This window comes from Rhipicephalus microplus, chromosome X (assembly GCF_043290135.1).
Source record: "Rhipicephalus microplus isolate Deutch F79 chromosome X, USDA_Rmic, whole genome shotgun sequence".
Taxonomy (NCBI): domain Eukaryota; kingdom Metazoa; phylum Arthropoda; class Arachnida; order Ixodida; family Ixodidae; genus Rhipicephalus; species Rhipicephalus microplus.
Window position 1 is genome coordinate 71,660,618 of NC_134710.1, and position 21,675 is coordinate 71,682,292.

At 41.0% G+C, this 21,675-nt stretch overlaps 2 protein-coding genes across 2 annotated transcripts in view; both read left to right on the forward strand.

The window, feature by feature from the left end:
• LOC142775612 (uncharacterized) overlaps window positions 1–21,675 on the forward strand; it is a 48,894-nt gene that overhangs the window by 17,375 nt on the left and 9,844 nt on the right. The gene's annotated exons all lie outside the window — the stretch shown is intronic.
• On the forward strand, window positions 7,690–8,967 carry LOC142775611 (uncharacterized). Its single transcript, XM_075877124.1, has 2 exons — window positions 7,690–8,267; window positions 8,479–8,967. Exons 1-2 carry the CDS (start codon window positions 8,146–8,148, stop codon window positions 8,687–8,689), a joined length of 333 nt encoding a protein of 110 aa, XP_075733239.1. The 5' UTR covers window positions 7,690–8,145; the 3' UTR covers window positions 8,690–8,967.

Genomic DNA, 21,675 nt, shown 5'->3' on the forward strand with positions numbered 1-21,675 from the left:
CAAAGTAGAATGTGACATTTTTGTGTGCCTTAAAATAAACTGATGTTCATAATTCTGCCTCCTGTGCCATTTTGTCGATGCCACACATGCATGCGCAGTCCATGTACAGTTCTACCATGTTTTATGCAATGCAGCAAATAAAAACAAATTTGTTTCTGGACAGTAAATGTTCAATGAAGCAATCTCTGTGCGAATTAGAACACAGGTGACAAATTGCTAGCGGAGCTTTTTCCATGTTATACAGAAATATCTGGTTGCATCAACAAAAAAACAGATAAAAACCGGTTCCAAGGTAATACACAATACTGTATTAATGCCCTGCTGAGTATAATTATCTTCTATTGGTATAACTAATTTCTCCAGTTATTTTTATTATGTGTCTATGCTGAGCATCTTCTGATACACACTGGGGCAAAAACATCCTGCGTCTCCAGCTTCAGTCAAGCTTTTTTTTTTGCAGCCCTGCCTGCTCTACAAAAACTATGTACAGTAGCCTGTATCAAGATGGGACTGTGCTGCATTTGCCAAGACTGAGTTATGCCATGCAGTTTATGAGGAAGAAATTAAACAGACCATAAATAAAAGATAAGGTGAAAATAGCAGGCCCATGTTGTGTCTGTTGCCTTCTCTCTAATTTATCTACAGTGCTGCATGATTCTCTCCTAAAATAGATGTATTCAGTAGTACACCCTTAGTGTGTGCTACTAAGCACATTGTGAAAAAGTGTTTCATACAATAAATGAGGGAGTTATTCATTTCAGAATCTACTAAAGGAGCAGGAGCTCCACTTCTGTATGCATAGATTCTATAACAAAAAAAAGAAAAAGAGTGTACCCCTCTTGCAGGAAGTTAAAAACATGGCAGAAATTCTAAAGCCGAAGAAGAAAGGACAAATGATTCCAAAGACTTAGCACTCATATGTAATAGGATATCACAATCTTGTGCATTTAAGATAAAGCAATATTCATACCTTGGTTTCCTCTATGGCTTTGTTGATGCCAGGGGTGTATGCATTGCCCCTGTAGTGCTGTAGCCATGTATAAAACACAGCAAAGAAATGCTTTTTTCTCTACAGTATAAGTACATCCCAAAAACAAGTATGAATTTAGTGACTAATTGCTAATTGGTTTATTTGGACAAAGAACAGAGTATACATATCTCGTTTCAAAAGAGAAAGAGAGAAAACATGAGACCAAGGTTACAATCTTGCCCCTAAGCTGTCATCAATGTAGCTATTTCCTTTTGTTATGATTTATATACCAGTCATTCTTTAGCGTGTGTCTATGCCAAGCATTCTTATGACTCATAATAGAGCCAAAATATGCTGCATCAAGTTTGGGCAATGTTTGCTGGGTCACTATAATCAAGTGTCTCAATTATTAGGCTGCATTTGCATAAACTTAATTTAGCCATGAATTCATGATCATTACAATATAAAGAAAACATGTGATGAAATAAAGAAACGTCATAGGTGTCCCATTGCTTTCTCTCTATTTCATCAACAGCGCTGTTATTCCCTCCTAAAAAATAGTATTCAATGCTACACCTGAATGCACTGTGCATGTGACACCAAGAACATTCCAAACTAGTGCTTCACAAAAACTCTGGAAGTCATTCCTTTCAAAGCCAATTACATATGGTATTTAATAAGTATGCCACTGTTACGAAAGCTTATGTAAAGCTTATGTATATGTAAAGCTGGGCAAAAAGGAAATGTCTTTCAAATGCTAGGTATTTAATTGGTAAAAAACTTTCAATAGATATTTCAGAAAGAATCAGATTGGCAGAGAACTGCAGTAGTACTGTTTAGTCAATACTGCAGATGACTTCAAATATGGTCACATATCTCTTAACTTGTACTGTGCACATACATGTACATCGTTGCTGCAGAACAAAAGTTATTGCAGTTGATTAATCAGGGAACCAACTTTTTGTATTAATTGCAGCTATATAAACTGCATGCTTAGTGCATATTAGGTTCTCTCAAGAGAACCCAAGATGCACTTTGCACGCTGACATATTGTTGCAAAATGAACTTGTACTGCAAATGAAACAAGTTGTGCAAGGAATACGTGCAGGTGATAATTAACAGCATGATGTTATAAAACCAATGGGACTATCACAACTGTATTAGTTATAACAGCCGAGTTTATTTTACGACTTAATTTTTATGGTTGATTTTCCCGGTGGGTATGTGTAGAAAATTGTGAGTGAGTCATTTGAAGAGATTGGTTGTATACAGTAGTGGTGATATTCCACGCTCGCTCATGTTCTTTTTATATGATTGATATACCCATCAAAAATCGATTGGTGCAGGCCACGTCAGAATGTTTGAGCAACTTCTAGAATGTTTTAGACTACTTTTATATATGACACGTACTAGGAGTCAGGTTACTAACACAGTTTTTGTAACTGTGCTCCCAACGTGAGCCTTCACAATAACGCTCATTTCTTCTTTAAACAGTTGATATGGCCACCTTTCTCATAAAATGGCATACCGTCATAAACACATGACAATTGATACTGCACGAATTAGATCGTCAGATTAGAAACGGTTCTGAATGTCTGAAGAATGTTGTACATGTACATCAAACAATATATGAAGCATGTGGCGGGCGAGTTTGTTTATCATACTTTTATACGTGATAGCTTGAAATAACCATGACATGTCATCACGAATATGATCTCTAGAGATAATGTTGACTCTGATCTACTCTTTCGAGTAAAAATTGCGCTGTTGTGACCAGAGTTAAACGGTGGAAATGAAAACATGTGCGTTACTTAGCCCTGAATTGTCATGTTATCATCCGTGCATTTGTGTGTGGATTCACACCTGTAGAAGTGCATGAAGATATCAATTTGATGCGCAAGAGATGTTAACTCTCATTAGTCTGCTTGCCATGAGCAACCCGAGAGGTCCAATAGCTTTTGTTACATATATAGCTAGATTTTTGACAGGCACACCTCAGATCAATGATTGTGCACCAAGGATGTTTATTCTGTGTGGGTGTATGTGCATGTTTTCTTCTATCTGAATTCGATCGCACTATTCAAACTTAGTGGGAGCTTGCGCAAGAAGCTCCTACAAGCTGTATACATCAGGGAATGCCGCTTTCGATATGCTGACAGCAAATATGCTTTACTGCAAAGCAATTATGCTTCACCGTGTGACATTTCGTCCTGCAGTGAAGCCAAACAAATGCTACATTGTTTTTGGGTGCATATATGATCGGCCCTTCCCCATGTGTGGATATGTATGTGTGTAATGACCACGATAGTATTCTATGATTGTGACAATGTCTGTAGCTCCAGCTCTATTTTCTATCTCGATAAGGGAAGTTTATTTTGAAATAATTAAAAGATATTTTGCATTGCATACACCTTTCAGCATCTAAATAATGACTATAACTTTATTAATTTATATGTACACCTATAACTGAGCAGGGCTGGACAGTGAGTAGATAGCGTTATAAAAAATTCTATCGACTGAGCATTGAATTGACTAAGAAGGAAAAATTGACTTCAATGGTCTGTCTATCTATCTATCTATCTATCTAGCTCCTATGTCTGGTTGCTCTCGTGATCACCCCCTTAGCTTTGGGTAAACCAAATTAATATGGGAGGGTAAGATGGTTTTACGAATACAATTGCCCGCCAGGTCATGAATAATGCTGCAATCCATGTATGTCATCAAATCCTTTCTTCCAGATGTGTGGCACACATATGCGGTTATGTGCCACAGGTGATTGACAGTTCGTGTACCCAAGAATGGCAAAAAATAATATTGGTAATTTTAACATGACAACATCGAGACAAATGTCAGTGTTGATCTTTAAAGCATCAATTTGAGCATCAAAGGTAACATGTCCAGGAGTATAAAAAGGCGTGCGCATATATGAAAAAAAAACTCGATAATTTCAATGTGGAAACAAAAGAGTACTCTGATAAATCGAACTGATACACACATATATATTAACATGATATATAGATCATATATACCCAATAATTAAAATAATAAGTGCACAACACCACTGTGCTAGTAAACAAAAAATATATATATATATATATATATATATATATATATATATATATACACAATCACGAATTATCACGGATCTGTCCCAGCACATGTACATTCAAAATTCATAGGGAAACATTGCGACAAGTGAATTTCTTAATAAATTAGAGGAAAAATGAGTGATTTTCACGTGAATGCCGCATGCAAATGATGCATCACTTCAGGTTACGCACTGAGAAAAGTGAATTCAAATAAATGATTGAGTGCATGGTAGCACTCGATCAGTTTAAGACAATTAAGGCTAATATCTTTAATTTCGACTTTGGAAATTAAGCATGTTGTGGAAGAGAACCTAAATAATAGTGGCAGATGCTAAATTCTAAACAAACTGCATGCATGAGCATTGATCTAAGGTGTGCTTGTCAAAAGTTAAATATGTACGACAAAATCTGTGTCGGACCATTTGGATGTGGCTCTTGACAAGCATGCCAATAAGAATTAACACCTCATGCACATCGAAGTAATATTTTCATGTGCTTTTTCAAGTGTGAATCCACATGAAGATAGTTACATGTACAGCACTTTATCGGATTGAAATAGAACTTGGGGCTAAGTAACGCACATACTTTTGTTTCCACTGCTTTCACCTCGGGTCAAATCAGTGTAATTTCGACTCCAGCTCGTAGATTAGAGTCAGCGTTATTTTTAAAAACCAAATCCGTGATGATTTGACATGGTTACTTCGAGCTATTGCACGTATAAGTATGATAAACAAACTGGCCCAGTCACTCTACAATGTTTAATACAATCCCTAGTCCACAAAGTTGACTGATTAGGACCCCATGGAATATGTGTCGTTATCACGGAGGCTCGCGTTTAGACTACTCGTGCCATGGGCGCAAATAGTCTAAAACAATTTAGTAGAAGTTTTTCAATGGTTATGGTGCGGCCATGGCGGTTGAGGGCCTAAAAATGAGCGTGCCTGGCTCTTGCAGCGAAAGAAATAAGAAAAATTATACAATGAACTCGGTTTTTATAAAAGACAGTTGTGGCTCTCACTTGGGCTCTACAGCAATTTATAATATATTATGCAGTGAATTATCGCCTATATGCCTTGAAGCTAGTTGTTCAGACTTTGTTTATGCTTTAACATAAATGCCATTAATTACTTTGCACAACTTGTTTTTCTTGCAGTGGAAATCTACCTTAAGTAACATATTTATAGGTTCAAAGAGAAAACCCGCAGCGAGCCGTGTTTTTGTAGCTGCAACAAATATTTGCAGAAAACTTTGTTGGCTAAATTCATTTTGCAAGAACTTTTGCTGTGAAGTGCAGATGTGCATGCACAATATGTAAATCGAGATACGTGACGTACCATACTTCGAGATCATCTGCAGCACAAATTAAAAAGTGCCTATAGCCCTACAGTTCCAGAAAATTCGTTTCTCTCAGAAAGGTGTGTTTAATGTTTCTCACCAATACATATATAGCACGAGAAATCTTTGTCCTTTCTCTCTAACTTCAGAATTGCTGACATTATTTTAACTTTCTCGCAAGTGTAGTGTACTCATTTTCTTTTTCAATGATGTAACCCATACATGCCAGATGTAGTGCTTCTATTCCCGTACTGCCTCGCCGCGGTGGTCTAGTGGCTAAGGTACTCGTCTGCTGACCCGGAGGTCGCGGGATGGAATCTCGGCTGTGGCAGCTGCATTTTTGATGGAGGTGGAAATGTTGTAGGCCCGTGTGCCCAGATTTGAGTGCACGTTAAAGAACCTCAGGGGGTCGAAATTTCCGGAACCCTCTACTACGGCGTCTTTCATAATCATGTGATGATTTTGGGACGTTAATTCTCACATATCAATCAATCTATACTCCCATAACTCTGAAATGAATGACTCCCCCAAATTTTGTGGAGCACTTTTCAGACCGTGCATGGCAGCCCACACTGCAGGTGTACTACTGAATATGGATTTTTTTAGGAAGGTATCAAACAGCATAGTAGATGAAATTTAGAGAAGGCAAAAGACACATATGTTGCATCTGTCATTTTCCCCACTGTTCCTTTATGGTGCTATTAAATTTCTTCCCCATCGAGTAATGCACAATTTAATCCAGTCCAATGCTAATGCAGCCTACACACTAGCTAAATGTGCCCCGGAAAACACAGCCCTAACTTTACACAGAATATTTTGGCACTATTTTGCATCATAAGATTGCCTGGCATAGTCACATGCTGACAGAGGCTGGATGGGAACAGAGGCCCCGCTAGCTCAGTGAGGTAGCCCCACTCTAAGAACACCATTAGCAATTTGTCACTTAATCTCTACTCCCTCTTACACGTACCTCTACCTTGAAGAAGAGAGTTTTTGTGTGTGCGTCTGTATTTTGTACTACATGGCTAGAGCTGCACATGGACTATGCATGCAATCCCTGGCGTCAACGGAGCCAAGCGGAAACCAGGGTATGGATATCATTTTATTTTAGGGCGCACAATACTGTCACATCTTATTATGAAGCTGACAGGTATGAAATAGAGCTCATTCACCAAGAAGGCAAGAGTGAAGTTACACTTGTAATTTGGAAGCATAGTAAACAAATTGTGGATTAAGACACATCGAAGGTAGGCCAGGCCTATTAGAACCCACTTTTTAGGTGGCTTTCAGGCACACATGTGCGATTCCAGATAATGCACCCAGAGTCTAAAGCGTCAAAGTGTGAATGCAGAAAACGAGGAATAGGTTGTGCTGAAGGAGTGCTCAGGGCTAAGCTCCACCTTCACGGGGCCTGTGTCATGATGTGACGTGGCAGAACGCATGCGTGACGTTGTGTCGTTTGCTTCTGGTAAGTCAAATAATAATAATAAGTCCATTAATTAAAAAAAATGGCAGATCCCACGTACAGTGCAAATCGATGATATGGGAAGCACGAATGAGAAAGGTTGATATGTTGCTTAAAATTAGAATGTAATAAAACGGACGTAAATTATACTGAGCATGACTTCCATGTCATGATTATTATGTTTGTTCATGTCATTTACCTTCATCGTCTATTCACACCACGTGATACCAAATTTGGTATATGTGGAGCGAGCGAAACTGCCGTGAGCCAGCTATGAGCATAGCATGTAGTGATGTTTTACATGACATGCATATCATGATTATCATGTTTGAACGTGTCATTTAACTTTGTCTTCCATTCACGTCACATAATTACCAAGTTTGTTATATGTGAAGCTAGCGAAGCGGCTGCGATTGCATCATGAGTGTGGTATGATGTCATGTTCTCACATGACACGCATGTCATGTATAATGTTTGCACCAGTCATTTGCCTTCGTCATCTATTGATGTCAAGTAACACCAAATTTGGTGTATGTGAAGCCAGGGGCAGATCCAGCCACTCATTTTAGGGAGGGAAGTCACCTAAAGTAGCATCGTAAAGGAGGCGTGGTCATGCCTTTTGGTTTTACTAGCAGAAAAACCACTTCATAGCACAAATACTGTTAACGTATGCTCACAGTGGTTTAATTCACTCATGAAATGAAAATCAAACATTCTGCGTGGCAATCAAGTATTCTACTTCAGAGCCACACCAGGTCTCGACACTGCTGTGGAAATAGACACCACTAAGGCACAATGTTGCTTGAAAGGTCAATTGAAGTTCACGTCGATTGTAGTTAAAGGGTCCCTGAAACGGTTTTTTCACTTTCTGTTTTCGCTCAGACCACTACTGGAGCAAATCATTGGCACCATAATCCCATCGAACCACCCATTATTAACGGAGGTACGAGCACTGAAAAAGTACCCTCCTCCTCCGCTCCGCCTTTCACCCTCAACTCTTCCTTTGAGTGCTCAGGGCTAAGCTCCACCTTCACGGGGCCTGTGTCATGATGTGACGTGGCAGAACGCATGCGTGACGTTGTGTCGTTTGCTTCTGGTAAGTCAAAGCCAGAGCAGAGCCACTGGCAGTGAGGCGCTTGACCGCGGCTGGGTCAGCTGGGTGATCGTCTGTTTGTGCGCTCATTGCGAGCAGCCTTTGTTTTTTTGTTGTTGTTTCACGGCGCTTTGAACCACTCCTCACCATGGACCCCGAGCTTGAATAGTGGTTGTGCTGAAGGAGCAACGAAATGGGTTTTGAACCATACAGCGACACACCATTTCGCGATCCTGCATTTCGTGCCGAGGATGGCAGCAGTGATCCGCCACCACCTGATTTGCCGGACTCCCATGACGATGGCAACGGTCACGGGTAAGTGTAAATGATTCAAGTAGCTCTTTTTGTTCGATACTTGTTCGCCCTCGCGTAGCTGCCGCACTTGCTGTTTCGCGCATGTAACTTGTACGTTGTGCTGCATAACCATTAGCTTACAAATGATTTTGTCATGACATTGTCTTTCATTTCGCGATGTTTGTACGGTGTCCTCGATAACAATAACTGAGGCTGATTTTCACGAATGCAGGTACGACTGCGGGCTTTGTGGAGCAATGCCAACAGCCCTTAAGCAAGTCTGCTGTCGCAACATACCGCATATTGTTCTAGAAAGTCCGGACTGCTGCATAACTCGACAAGAAGAATTCCAAAGCGTGTGTCTGAGCTCCTCAGTGCTGCGCGCTCTCTATTGTGAGCTGCAGGAGAATGGCGTCGCGGTTAAAGGAGAAGTACACAGGTAATGCTGAAGTGAACAAAAAAAAAGACATTTCGAATTTGCAGTTCCAGCAATGTCATCCTATGCCTTTTTCCAGTAAATATCAGTTTCTGGCCTACCGCTTCTTCACGCAATGGATTTGGAAGAGGCTTGGGCGACGCAACAGAGTTGTATTACCTGCGTGCATAGTCACCGCCATCCAGAAGCAGTTCCCATCAGCCGACTACGTGGGCTTTTGATATCCACCTCTGTAGGCACTTGAAAGTTTTTTATATCTGAACTTGAAATTGAGCTGCAAACATCCCGTGCTTTTACCTGATTTCGGCATTCATTTTTTTTTCGGTAGACCTGTTTTGCACAAGTTTGTCTTTACCAGTGGACTTATCATGCAATCTATCGCTCCAAACTAGTTTTGCTTCGTGCATCAGTTTTTAAGACAGCATTAATTAGGGCTTGCTCATTGCATCTACCACTTATGATGATAATTTCAGACTATTTCATTAGTGAACAGGTTTAAAATAGATGCACAATTATCATACGGAAGCATTATACAAAGGAATTATTTAAATATGATGGAACATTTCTTTTCAAGACTCACCCAAACAAGAAACGAGGAACATTTCCCAAATACTCCCATCTAGTCATTCTGTCAAACTTGTGATGCCATCTCAAGTAGATGTAGCTCTTTCTAGACGGCCTCCCGTAGCACACAGATGGGAAAACATTATTTCATGGCACTTCACAGAAAGCAATCATGGCTGCATCGTTTCCCGACTATCAGGAAAGCAGTTGCTTCAGTCAAATGTGGCTCCCTCGCTCAATTCACCCAGTGGCTGTGGGCTGCAGTTGTATAGTACACACGTGTAAATAACATTTCGCGGCACTTTCAACACATCAGTCATGGTTGCATGTTTGCCCAACTGCCAAGAAGATTCGTTGCATCACTTTGTGCCAGAAGATTTCACCTGCGTCGTCTCTACGTTTGCATTCTCTCTGTTTCACCGAGCTTTCCACATTGCTTGAATCCAGTGTAGCTATCTTGCTCGATTCAACCAGTGGCTCTTTGTGTGCTGCCAGCCGTATAGCACACACAAGAAAATAATATTGGACGGCACTTTCCACACATCGGTCAAGGTTGCATGTTTGCCCATATGCCGTGTAGGTTTGTTGCGTCGTACTTGTCTCGGAACACTTCAGCTGCGTCATTGCTGCAGTTGCATTCTCTCGGCTTCACTGAGATTTCGACATTGCCTCAATCACAAGTGCCAGATGACTTCACCTGCGTCGTCTCTATGTTTGCATTCTCTCTGTTTCACCGAGCTTTCCACATTGCTTCAATCCAGTGTAGCTCTCTCGCTCGATTCAGCCAGTGGCTCTTTGTGTGCTGCCAGCCGTATAGCACACACGTGAAAATGGATTTGATGCAAGTTTGATGGTAGGCTTTTGATGCTGTGACAAGTATTCGTCACTACCCGCCATGGTTTGTCTAGTTGTTATGGTACTGTACTGATAATCCGAAGGACCCTGGATCAAATCTCGGCCATGGTGGCTGCATTTTCAGTGGAGGAAAAAATGGTTGAGGCCATGTTCTTAGATTTAGGTGCATACTGAAGAACACCTTGTAACCAAAATTCTTGGCACCCTCCACTTTAGCGTTCCTCATTATTGCATCACTGTTTTGGGATGTTGAATGGACACCCACATCATGAGAACAAATGCATTTCACTGATTAGAGGTCGATGGTTTGGGAAAGCGTGTGGGCCTCTGAGCAATGAGCTCCTCCTTAGATCCTTAGATGGCCGGTCACAGGTGAGTGACATATGACACGGCTCTGCTGCCTCATTGCTTGCAAAGCTCTTCTTGTATGCCGAGAGTTCGCAGAGGTCCATGGCATCTTCCAACAGCTCTTGAACATATCCTGCATATTGAAGAAAGACAAAATCACTATCATGCCAGGACACATTACAAGATAAAAGTAATTACCATATTTACTTGATCGTAGGTCAATCTACCTTAGAATGATATAAATCCAAATTTCAGGTGGGGGTGAGTGATTTATGAGACAAAAAATTATTCTGGGGCAGCTGGTGACGGCCACTAACAATAGAAGCACGCATGCTGTGGCATGGTTACAACCCTATATTTATCTTCAGGCTCTGCTTTTAGCATATATTTATTGCACGCTTATTTAGGAGAGTTGCCGTTAATTGCCATCTAGAGTGCCACAGTTTGTTAGAAGCGGGTCTCTTCAATTAACAGCCAACACTCTTTACCAGATGCGCACCCATTTTTTAATCTGTCATGACTAGCTGCACCAGCTGAAAGCTCTTCTGCAGTGGTGGCACTACAGAAAGCAGGAATCACCTTCAAGTCTCCTTATATGAAGTTATTAAATACTAGCTGATACAGAAGCCAAGAAAGGCATAGAGAATGTTAATTGGACTCTTTTATTGGGACTGTAGTAGTAATTGCGGCATCAGTGTGAAAAAAAAATGAAAAGACCACTGTGTATATGCAGTAACCAAACTTACAATCATCAGATTACATGCCTGATCATTTTACTTATTTTACGATACAACTCCAGGTATCGGATTTTCTTGTGCATGGAAACCTGTGAGTGTTATTCAGTGGAACGCTTTTTTTTTTGCCAGGTGGGGTCATTCAGCACAGGAACCTTTAACAAGCCAGAGTCAGTGTCGCAAGATGATTTCAGCATCGTGGAGAGCAGCACATAGTACTTGCACTGGATTGCACACATCAACCTCAAAATTTTTAAGAGCTGCCTTTGTACTCTATATCCCCTGCTGAGATTTCATAGATGATATGCTGTCAAGCATGACTATATAAGGTAAACGCAATTATATTTTATATCAGTATTTTTGCACTTGTCACTGCATCTACAATTACTTTAAAACAGCCATAATACATGATCTAATGAATGCTAGATGGGTTGAGACTCCCAAAAAGGTGACTTTCACATGAAAATGATAATCCCTCATAGAAGGGACTGTTCCAGAAACAGTAAAGAGAGCAAGCAGTAAGCTGTGATTAGTAGATTGCCACATGGGTAACAATCCCAAGGTTGTTAAATGTTGCATGGATGCAAAAATATACTAGAGAGAAGATCGCAGAAGATTTGCCACAGTATCAAAATTGGTTGTGCAATTTATCTGTAATACGCCCTCCTAGAAGTGGCAAGTATTTTTTCTTGTTTTTTTTTACTTTTTCTTTAGCTTAACTTTGCACACAAGTAGAAATATGAATCACCATCTATATGTGTTCTTTAGACTCATTGTGCTGCTACGGTTGGTTACTCCGAAAGCATTACATACCATAGCTAGGCTCCTCTTTGACTGGGGCAACAGTAAAGTGGCCTCGCCTTGCCTTCGACGATTTTATTTTCCATCGCTCCTCTCTCTCCTAAGTAAGTGCTTGCTGCCGTCCGACATTCTCATTGAAGTTAAGAACAGGGAGCCATGTCCTAACGAATAAGAGGTTTCAACGTTAGTTTTTCTTAGATTTAAAGTGACGAAAATGAGTACCTTGCTTGTATGCCGTCTTCAGAGAAAGCATTAGATTTTGGGGCGAAGCTATTCAGGACACTGTGGAATGACTCCAATGAGAATGTTTGCACCTCGAGAGAGAGCTGGCGGATGTCTCGGAGTAGTAGAGGGTTGTCCACTATGGTTTTCAATTCATAAAAGGCACGGGATGCTGGAACAGATATTTCAAAGTTAAATATGTTTATGTAGTCCAAAGGCCATATAATGTCTTAGGGTATTTTGGGAAATTAATTTTTTCGGCCTGGAAAAGAAGACCTATAATTTCATCTCGAGGAATCGCGGAAGAAAGCACCATTGAAGGCAGTGGCAAGTCTAGTGAAGGAGCGTTTATGAATTCGGCGGTGTCTTTATTGTGCTGTCTCGCTGTGTACCGCTCACCACGGCTTCGCTGCCAAACAACGTAAAAGCTAAATATACATTCATAACAACAGACAAACGTTTGTTAAATTATTTAAATAACATCAGCAGACATATTTCAGTTTTTAGGTGAACTTACAATATTTAACGTTAGGTGACATGATTACTAAAATAGGGACCCAAAACGCCACACAGTTTTTGCAAGAAACATCTGAATTACTGAATGGCCGTTCAGAACTGCCATGTAGCAGCGCAACAGCTTCACCGAGTCAGTCGAGTTGTCCCGTTCCAACAGCCATCGACTGGATGACCTTTTGAAAGGGCTCGTGTAACGCAGGTATAACATGAATCGGTCATAATTACTGTTGCTGCAGCATGTCTGAATGGTTGTGCATAGTTGCACCTGTTTGCAATGATTGTGACATTTTACCTTTGCACCTTTTCTTTAAATCCAACTGTTATAATAAACATATTATGAGACCACTTTTGAAAATGTATTAAAATATTCTGAATTTGAATAACGCACTAGTGGTGTTCATGCTGGTTAGTGGTGAAAGCTAGGCACTAGACGTGAATCATCCTGCCGTTATAAAGGACTGAGCGCTTTGACACTGAGTCGCAACATTTCCCTATTTGTCCGCAATTGTAATGTTGGAACAGTAAGATAAGCAGTAAGATTAGTAAGATTAGTTGGAACAGTAGATTTGCATGCTCATTTGAGTTTATCCATTACCTGTCCTCTAGGTGGTCATGGAGGCATTTCATGTATGGACCATCGTGACCGTCGTGTTTGTCACAAACATGGTTCAGCAGACTCCTCCACATGCTTACAACAAGGTCTCCATTTCCTTGGCCCATTGCAGCAACACGATAGAGATGGTTGATGATGCTTTGGATCCAAGGGGAGATAACTCGATGATTGCGGCTGGCAGCTAGGAGCTTTTTCTTTAGGCCTGGAGTTGGGGGCAGAATCTCATGATTAGAAGACAATTTTTTTTCTGTAAGAAGCACAGTACAGGTGATTAGAAGACATTTTTTTTTCTGTAAGAAGCACGGTACAGGGACTTGTTCCTAATGTGAAAGCATTACAGAGCTATGTCGATAGAAATTTGGGTGTCAGCTCTGTTTTCTACTGTAAGATATAAAAGTTTTCTGAGAGTCTCTACTTATAGCATTCATGAATGTGCTTGCCTGTAATGTCATAACATGTTTGAGCAGCCAAAGAGGTCATGCGGGCTAGTTATGAGTCACTTGTGTTCATATTCATAGAAAAAAAAAAGCAGATGCAGACATAAACTGTCCTTTCATCAGCACCGCGCTCCCCTGGCCGCAGCTGTTGGAGCGGTGACAAGGAAGTCATGCCTTTCCTCAGTGCCCGCACGTTGACGTCACTCTCTCCCTAGCCTGTCGCCACTCGTCGCATGTGAGACCCGCAAAACTGTCCCTCCCCACCCCCTCTCTTGCCTTGCAAGGCCATATGATAGTGTAAAACCGACTGCTCGCCCTGCACAACCGTTCACTGGTCACCCCATATATGTAGGCACTGGATTGCGCGTTCGAAGTTCAATCAAGATTGTCTTTACTTAGCTTTGGCTTGATGCACGCCAGCGTCATGTCACCGCCAGTGTGAGCGTTAGTGCCCGGTGATTCGCATCTACACATGGCTCCCTTTAGCAGGAGATGGTCCAATTTTATTCACTACAATTATGAATGCAATACAAATATTCCAGTAAATTTTTGGCACGTTTCTAAAAAGTTGCACTAATTGTAGGATTTTTTATAACCTAGTATGTTACTACTGGTTGTCTTGAATATTGTGATTAGACCATGCATGCAAAAGGAAACTTGCTGACTTGCAAGTGCATCTATCATGATTACTAGTCAACAAGCCTGTTTTTAAGATGTTACTCATGTGTAAGTATCAGCCTTCTTGGGTAATTTATCAGTGGGCCAAATTACTGTACATGCCCCACACTAACATTATAAACAGTGCACATGCTTACCTTTATCAATGTGCCAAACATCATACCAGTGTGGCATGTTTGGCTTGTTCTTGCAGCAGTATACTTTACTCCAGGATGTCGGTCTGGAAAAAATTATGCCTAGTAAGTCCATTGGACCTGCTGTCATGGGCACACACAGCGCTTTCTACAAGAGTGATAAAACTACCATGCCCCCTTGCATTCAACAGACATTTCCTAACAATTTCGCATAAAGATATATTTTTTATTAACTTGATGTTTCTTATATTCTCTCGCGAATTTCGCACGAACATATGGTACCTGTTGTCAAGGAGCGTATGTGGATGGCTAGATTTTCCACAGCAGTCAGGCACTTGGCCAGCCCTCTCTTTTTCATTGAGACACTGTTGGGGACCTCGGGTGACTGTGAACGAAAGTGCAGCAAAAGGTCTTGTTAGCACTTGAACAGTATACCATTAGCACTACAAGTTTACCTCTCCGACTTGCACCTGCTCAGTGTGTAAAATGCAGCCAGTCTGCATGGCAAGCACACTGTATGTCATATACTTGGCGCTGTAGCCAGGAGAGTCACATCGCCCATCAACTGCTAGGTAAATTTGCAACTCACCAAGTGAATCCTCCATGGCTGCTTGTTTTTTGAGGAAGAGCTCGAAAGACAGGTGGCACAATGCATAGGTTCTTTTAGTATTCCGCAGCATAACCAGGGGGCACAAGCTCCCTGTACCTCCCTATGTATTCGCTCTCAGCAGTGGCAGCACTGCTTCTTCCACGGGCGGTGGCCAGGCATCCTACTCGAAATAAATCACCAACAGAAAATTTCTTTCGTGACGTCACTGGTGAGGTCATCGAATAGAGAGAAAAGAGAAAAATGTGAAAATTATCAACAATCGCGAGTAGGACACGTTGTATTTGACTCAATCATGTATGTGATGACGACGCGCATAGTTTTCTTACAGAATTTGAGTACCAAACTAAACTAAAGTTCAGAGGCACGGAGTGGCTTGATGTGATAAAAAGTTTTTCAAGAAAGAACATAGCTACAAACAGTGTTTCAGCAAGTTCACTTGTCCTCATCAGGGCAACAGCATTGCCTCGAGAAAGAAAACTTCACTTGTCAAAACATTGGCTCCACTGACATTTTTTGTAGCAGTTTTTAGAAGCATTTAGTCCATGATGTGTATTTGAGTGACACTATTAGAAGTAAGGATTCACAAATTTTCAAACCACAGCTACAAGAATTTCATAAGCAGGAAGCAGCTTATAATTACTTGACATCATTTCAACTAGTCGCCAAAAGTAAAAGAAGCTAAAACTATGTTACGAAGTCAGCTCGAATTCAAGCCTTTCATGAAACGCATTTTTTTTTTAGAGGAGCTTTGCTGCAGTCTTCACCAGTGTGTCAAGCGACACTGCACTTCTGTCAGTCCGGTCGGGCTTGAGAACTGAGTTTACTCATACAAAATCGATACCTGCTCCAATAATTGCTCCAAATTTGGAGCAATAATTGCTCCAAATTGCACCAAAACCTTAGCGGAACAAGAAATCCTCGGGTTAGCACTCCGCAGAGCGGCTGAAAACATGTGTTGCCCTAATAAGCGATCTTTGACGCATGCATGGTTGACTTGTCCGGGGTATCTCACTGCGGCTTCTGTTTTCTGCTCATCACAACTTGCTGTCTTAATTTTTCCTGAAGGTGACATGCCAACCGAGCGAGGTAACTCAGCGAGATTCAGCTTCTAATATTGCTGAGCGAAGGACGAGAAGGAGCAGAGGCAAGCAATACCAATGCAGGTCAATCAGTTCCTGCGCTTCATCTAAATTCACCAAATAAAATCCACAAAATAAAGAATAAAAAAAATCATAACAAAAGGGAAGTTCTTTACATGGCATCGAATTTTTTTACTTGTAAAACTTGTGAAAGCCAATAAATGCGAACATTCACATTAACCTCACTTCGTTCAACCGGACCTTAGGATGCCCGGCAACCGCTACGGGCGTGCATATTCTTTGAAACCGAAACTAGTGCCAAGTTTCCGGGGCCTGGTATAATAGCAATTAAAGAGTATTCCACCTCCACGGTACAAATTCATCAACTTAAATTCAGTTTAATCATGAGTATTCGGATTATACAGTAGGATAAATAAGGCAGCATGCTAAAACTGTTTGTAAAACTTTGATGTTTCCGAGTGACTGGTTTCTGAATTTAAACATTAGCATGCAAAAATATTAAGCTTCTCTTTTGCATTGCAACCATGAAATCAGATGGGGTAGTTTTGTAGACGTTTCTTACAAAATGATTTCATGCTCTCCATTTAGATAACATTGACCAAAATATACAGAAGCAAGCAAATGTTATGCTTTACAATGTGTAAAGCTTATGGCGAAATTATGTTCAAAAACATAAGATTCACTTGTAGTGCAAGAGTAGTATAAGCATTTGTGTTCATGCTGCCTATTATGTCTAGAAGTCTTGCTATAGTTATACTTAGATGTTGATAAATAAGCGCACCTGTTTTACTGCAGAGAGCAAGTAGGCCCTCTGGTAGTTGTAGAAGGTATGCTCTGTGGTGGTTTGGACACCAATGAACTTGAGGCATCTGATGGTGGCAGCCACCTCGCAGCCCGAGTAGAGCATGCCAGCAGCCAGAAGGAAGTTGCTGGCTCCAGTTCCACTACCCTGAACAGGTGGCTGGCTTCTCCAGTGGAGCTTGTGCTGTTGCTTGCACACCCCCTCTACAACGACTAGAGTTCCCATGACGCTGAACTTCAGGTTGCCAACTGCTTGGCCACATACGGAGCAGTTAGTGAGCAGTTCACGAAGGGAGCTCTCAAACACAATGAACTTTCGTTCCTTCTGAAGAGGCTCTTCCACTGCTAGAACTCCAGTGCTGTTGTCTTGATTGGTACTGCGAATGAATGATCCCACAAAACATGTTAGTGCCTGTGTGTTACTCGGTATTGCACAATGGACAAGTCGGATGACTTGGTTGAAAGAAAGAAGTAAAAATTTTAAGGCTTATTTTTTCTTTGTTGGACATAATATTGAGAACTAACCAACTATAATGTTATAAAAAGTATAGGGGATAATCATTGCAGTAAACGTAGCGTGAATGTGAAGAAGTAAAGGTGGACGAAAAGATTGCTTGACAGGAGCTGGGACTGAGCCTGCGACGGTCGCATAAAACGTCCGCTACTCTTACAACTGAGCAACAACGGCGGCCACTTTCTCATCACGTATGCCCCCCAAAAAGTGGCCGAGAGAATGGCCACGGCGATAGGTCAGTTAGCAGAGCATCGAATGTGTTATTTGAAGTTCTCAGGTTCAGTTCGTGCTCACGACAAGCAATCTTGTAATCCACCTTTATTTCTTCCCATTTACATTACATTTACAACTAATAACGTCCACTATTCTTTCTTTGGCACTAGTGTTTATTTCTCATTAATACGGCTTGATTAGGTTAGTGATAACTGGCAGACAATTATTCCAAGGAAAGTATAGGGGATGTCATTAAAGTAATTGTAATGTGACTGTTAAGAAAGAAAGTCCACGGAAAGATGACTTGCCGTGGGCAGGTACCGAACCTATGACCTTCAAATAACGCGTCTGATGCTCTACCAACTAAGCTACCATGGCCGCTATCCCCCCATCCACTTTATGGGATATGTATGTCCTTTTAAATATGGGAGTGTCAGTCAGCGCTGCCTGTTGCTATTGCAGTGAGTGTGGGACACTCAATTTTGCCTGTAGGCGTTATGTAGCATGTGATGTTCCTACAAGCTGGCAGCTGACCAATATTTTCTGTCATACTACCTGAAGGCATTAGGTCCGACAGAACAAGACCCTCGCAATGAGTGAAAAAAAAGGGGGCAAATTCAAGGGTTTCTTTTTTTTGTTAGACAAGATTAATGAGAACCGACTGATAGTTAGAAAGCATAGGGTATGTTATTAAATTGATTATATTGTAACTGCCTCAATGCCTCAATGATTATGTTGTCTATAGCAAGTGTTGTGTTGCTTAGCATGTTCGTGAAGGAAATATTAAGGATGGAGCATTGCTTAATAGGAGAGAAAGTATATACGAAAAGCCAGACCCATCGATGTGAGGTTTTGTTTGACTCCTATTTCCCCAATAGGAGATAGCCTCCTATTTTTTTTCAACTGATACAATCATAGTAATACTTTTTAGTGTCTACTTTAACCATATGGACTGTACTTCTTGCTTTTCACCTTGCAACAAATCTTGGGATCATTGCTAATGCCAGGCAACCTTCTAGAGGAGTTGCTGATGTCAATCAGTAGAGTGAGCACTGGGATATCAAATAAGTGCCAGCATCCACGCATCTTTAGTCATTACTTCACCCCCATAGATACCACTACAATTTTTTTTATTGCTTATGGTCTGGATTAACTTAACTTCTCCAAATACTTCTTAGTGTTTACTGATTATCAGTGCACTGCAGAAAATTGAAGTGGCCTATATAGCTAGTGTTTTTGCAGCAAAATATTTAACTATATTGTTGACAATTTGCTACAGCTAAATTGTACACTAGCGACAGTTGCATGCTCGATGGGATCAGGAGAAAAAGCACTGCTAGAAAGCTTGTAGCTCTTAGTCATGATGCAAGGTGAATACCTGAATTTATGGCGCTCATTGTTACATGCTGCTGTAGCAGAAAAGCTCACGCAGCTTTAGTTAACGATTGCAAGGACCCTTTAGGTCTATCTCTTCGCAACCAGCTGAGAAAACAAAACTGGTGGACTCCACTTTAATATTAACGAGAAATGTGGCAAAAGTATGCTATATATTGCAAAACAGTCACACGTGCTAAGTCTTGGATTGCTTGGAAGTCTTATGTAAAGTAACTGGCAATGTGTTATACAAAATACGTTGACGTATTAGGGCACAAATAATGTGTAAATAGTGTCACATGAAACCATTTTGCTGTTTCTTTGTGTGCACTGTGCGACTGCATTGGTAAGTGGGAGCTCATTGTACATGCTGCGCAGAATGCAGTTGTACACACCTGTCAGTGTGCCCCTTCTTATTTGTTGAACATCTGAAAACCTGTGCTATATATGCTTATGATAAAAAAAGTGTTTATCATGAACCACCCTGTGCTTTCATGTGAAATAAGTTATACTGCTTTCGGCAGGGCTGCATTCTAGTTGGGCATAATTGCTGTGCTAGTGTTGCAGCTGGGCCTAAGCATACTCACTGTAGGGAAAAGTGGCCTTTTATTTGCTTTGTTATCTTGCTAGAGGTTGTGGCAACATCTAAAAACAATGCTGTATTATAGAGCATCATGACTTCTAATGTGCACCAACATTTTTCACTGCTGTTGTCATAAACATCCTCTTGTCTAGCTAATGTCAATAAAGAGGATTCGTAAGTGCTACTTATGCTGCCAAACTCCTTTATAAGATACACTCATATAAGAGACAATGTGTCATAAGAGAGACCAGTGTGCCTACTTTGAAATAGGGGTGATAAGAAAATTCACATGGTTTTCTGATTGTTCCCCAGTGCATGCCACTTATAAAGGTGTTCAACGAGGCCCGTGGCCAGAAGGGTGCCGTATGGGCCTGCCCCACCCTCCTTGGAATTTGGATGGAGGGGTGTGTTCTACCGAGAATGAATAATGAAAATACGGAATTCAAAAAGTCCCTCAACAGGTTGGCCGCCCCTGAAAAACATTCTAAACATTCTAGCTATGAATCTGCATTTGATTGTACCATCTCTAATGTTCTTTATTACAAAATCTGCAGGTTGTCCTGCAATGCATGGAAGTGTCTCGGCAGGCTTCTCAGAGGAATGGAACTGCCTTTTGACATTCGTAGTTTTGAAACACATAGGTAGAGAAAATGAGCATGCACTGCCGAAAGGACCATTTGTGTTCTGGCAAAGATACGTGAACTGTCATGACCTACTACTCTGAGGTAAAATGTTTTAGGGAACTAAGGAGGTCAACTTCCTTTGTTGCAAACATGAAAGGGCAGACACAACCCCAGAGAATAACTGTCTCAAGTGGTGGTTTCAGTATGTGAAATAGTTTGTGACTACATGCTCATCACATGTTAAAGATCACTGAATGGCTAAGCATCTGGTATTTTTCAAAGAGTTAAACTTTGTTGTTAGTCCACCAAAAACTAAAGCTTGTAATACCTGCTAAAACTTTCTCTGAATGAGGGCAAGTATCTAGCGTCAGCTTCAGCAGCTGGCTCTTGTTCTTCATCAGAGAAAGATGCGTCCATTCGATCATCAGCAGCTGGCTCTTCTTCCTCAGCAAGGAAAGATTCAGCCATTTCGAGAGATGTTACGGCAGCTGGCTTTTCTTTCTCAGCGGAGGAAGATTCATCCATTCGGATAGGTGTTGAGCCACCGAGAGGCCTGAAACCTGCTGGAAGCTGTGGCACTGAAGCGACATCGGCTGAAGCTAATATTGCTGCTTCTTGTAATGAAGCACCACGCTGTGTCTGCACAGCAGCTTCTGTGGTCCAGGCAGCTGCTGTTTGTGTGTAGGCCGAAACAAGCACCTTCAGGGTCGTGTCCACCTGCGTAGCTCAGATGGTTGTGATACACGCAAATAAACGAAACTTCCTCGATTGGTTTCATGCCCAATTGTTCATAATCATGCATTATTTCCTACTAGGTAGTTTAATTCATTTGCAAGCTTAGGTGTGATTCCTGTAAGTGAACAGCTATTGTACATTTTATGATTCATACGTGTATTTTTCAACCTTTACGTCAACTTACTAATGGACTGGCATTCCACTGTCGTCTAAGTTGCCACTGTACTTGTGGGTGCCTTGTGCACAGTTTTTGGCGTGGTTGTCTGGATATGAGGTGATGAGAATAAACATACTATGTTACACCTGCACTTTTGCTAAACTTTGTATTTTATACATCAAACTGTCTGTGTGGCCATGTGGTATTAGGATCACTTTATATAAAATAGCTTGTGTTTGTTTTAAACCACATGCTTATAAATATTAAAATGCTTCTGGTTTTTACGATAACTTTCCTGGTGTCAAGATATGTTTGAAAAAACTAAAGATTATCTCAACTTGGAGCTGAAAGCTGTGGAAATCGAGCAGCCTTCTCCAATGT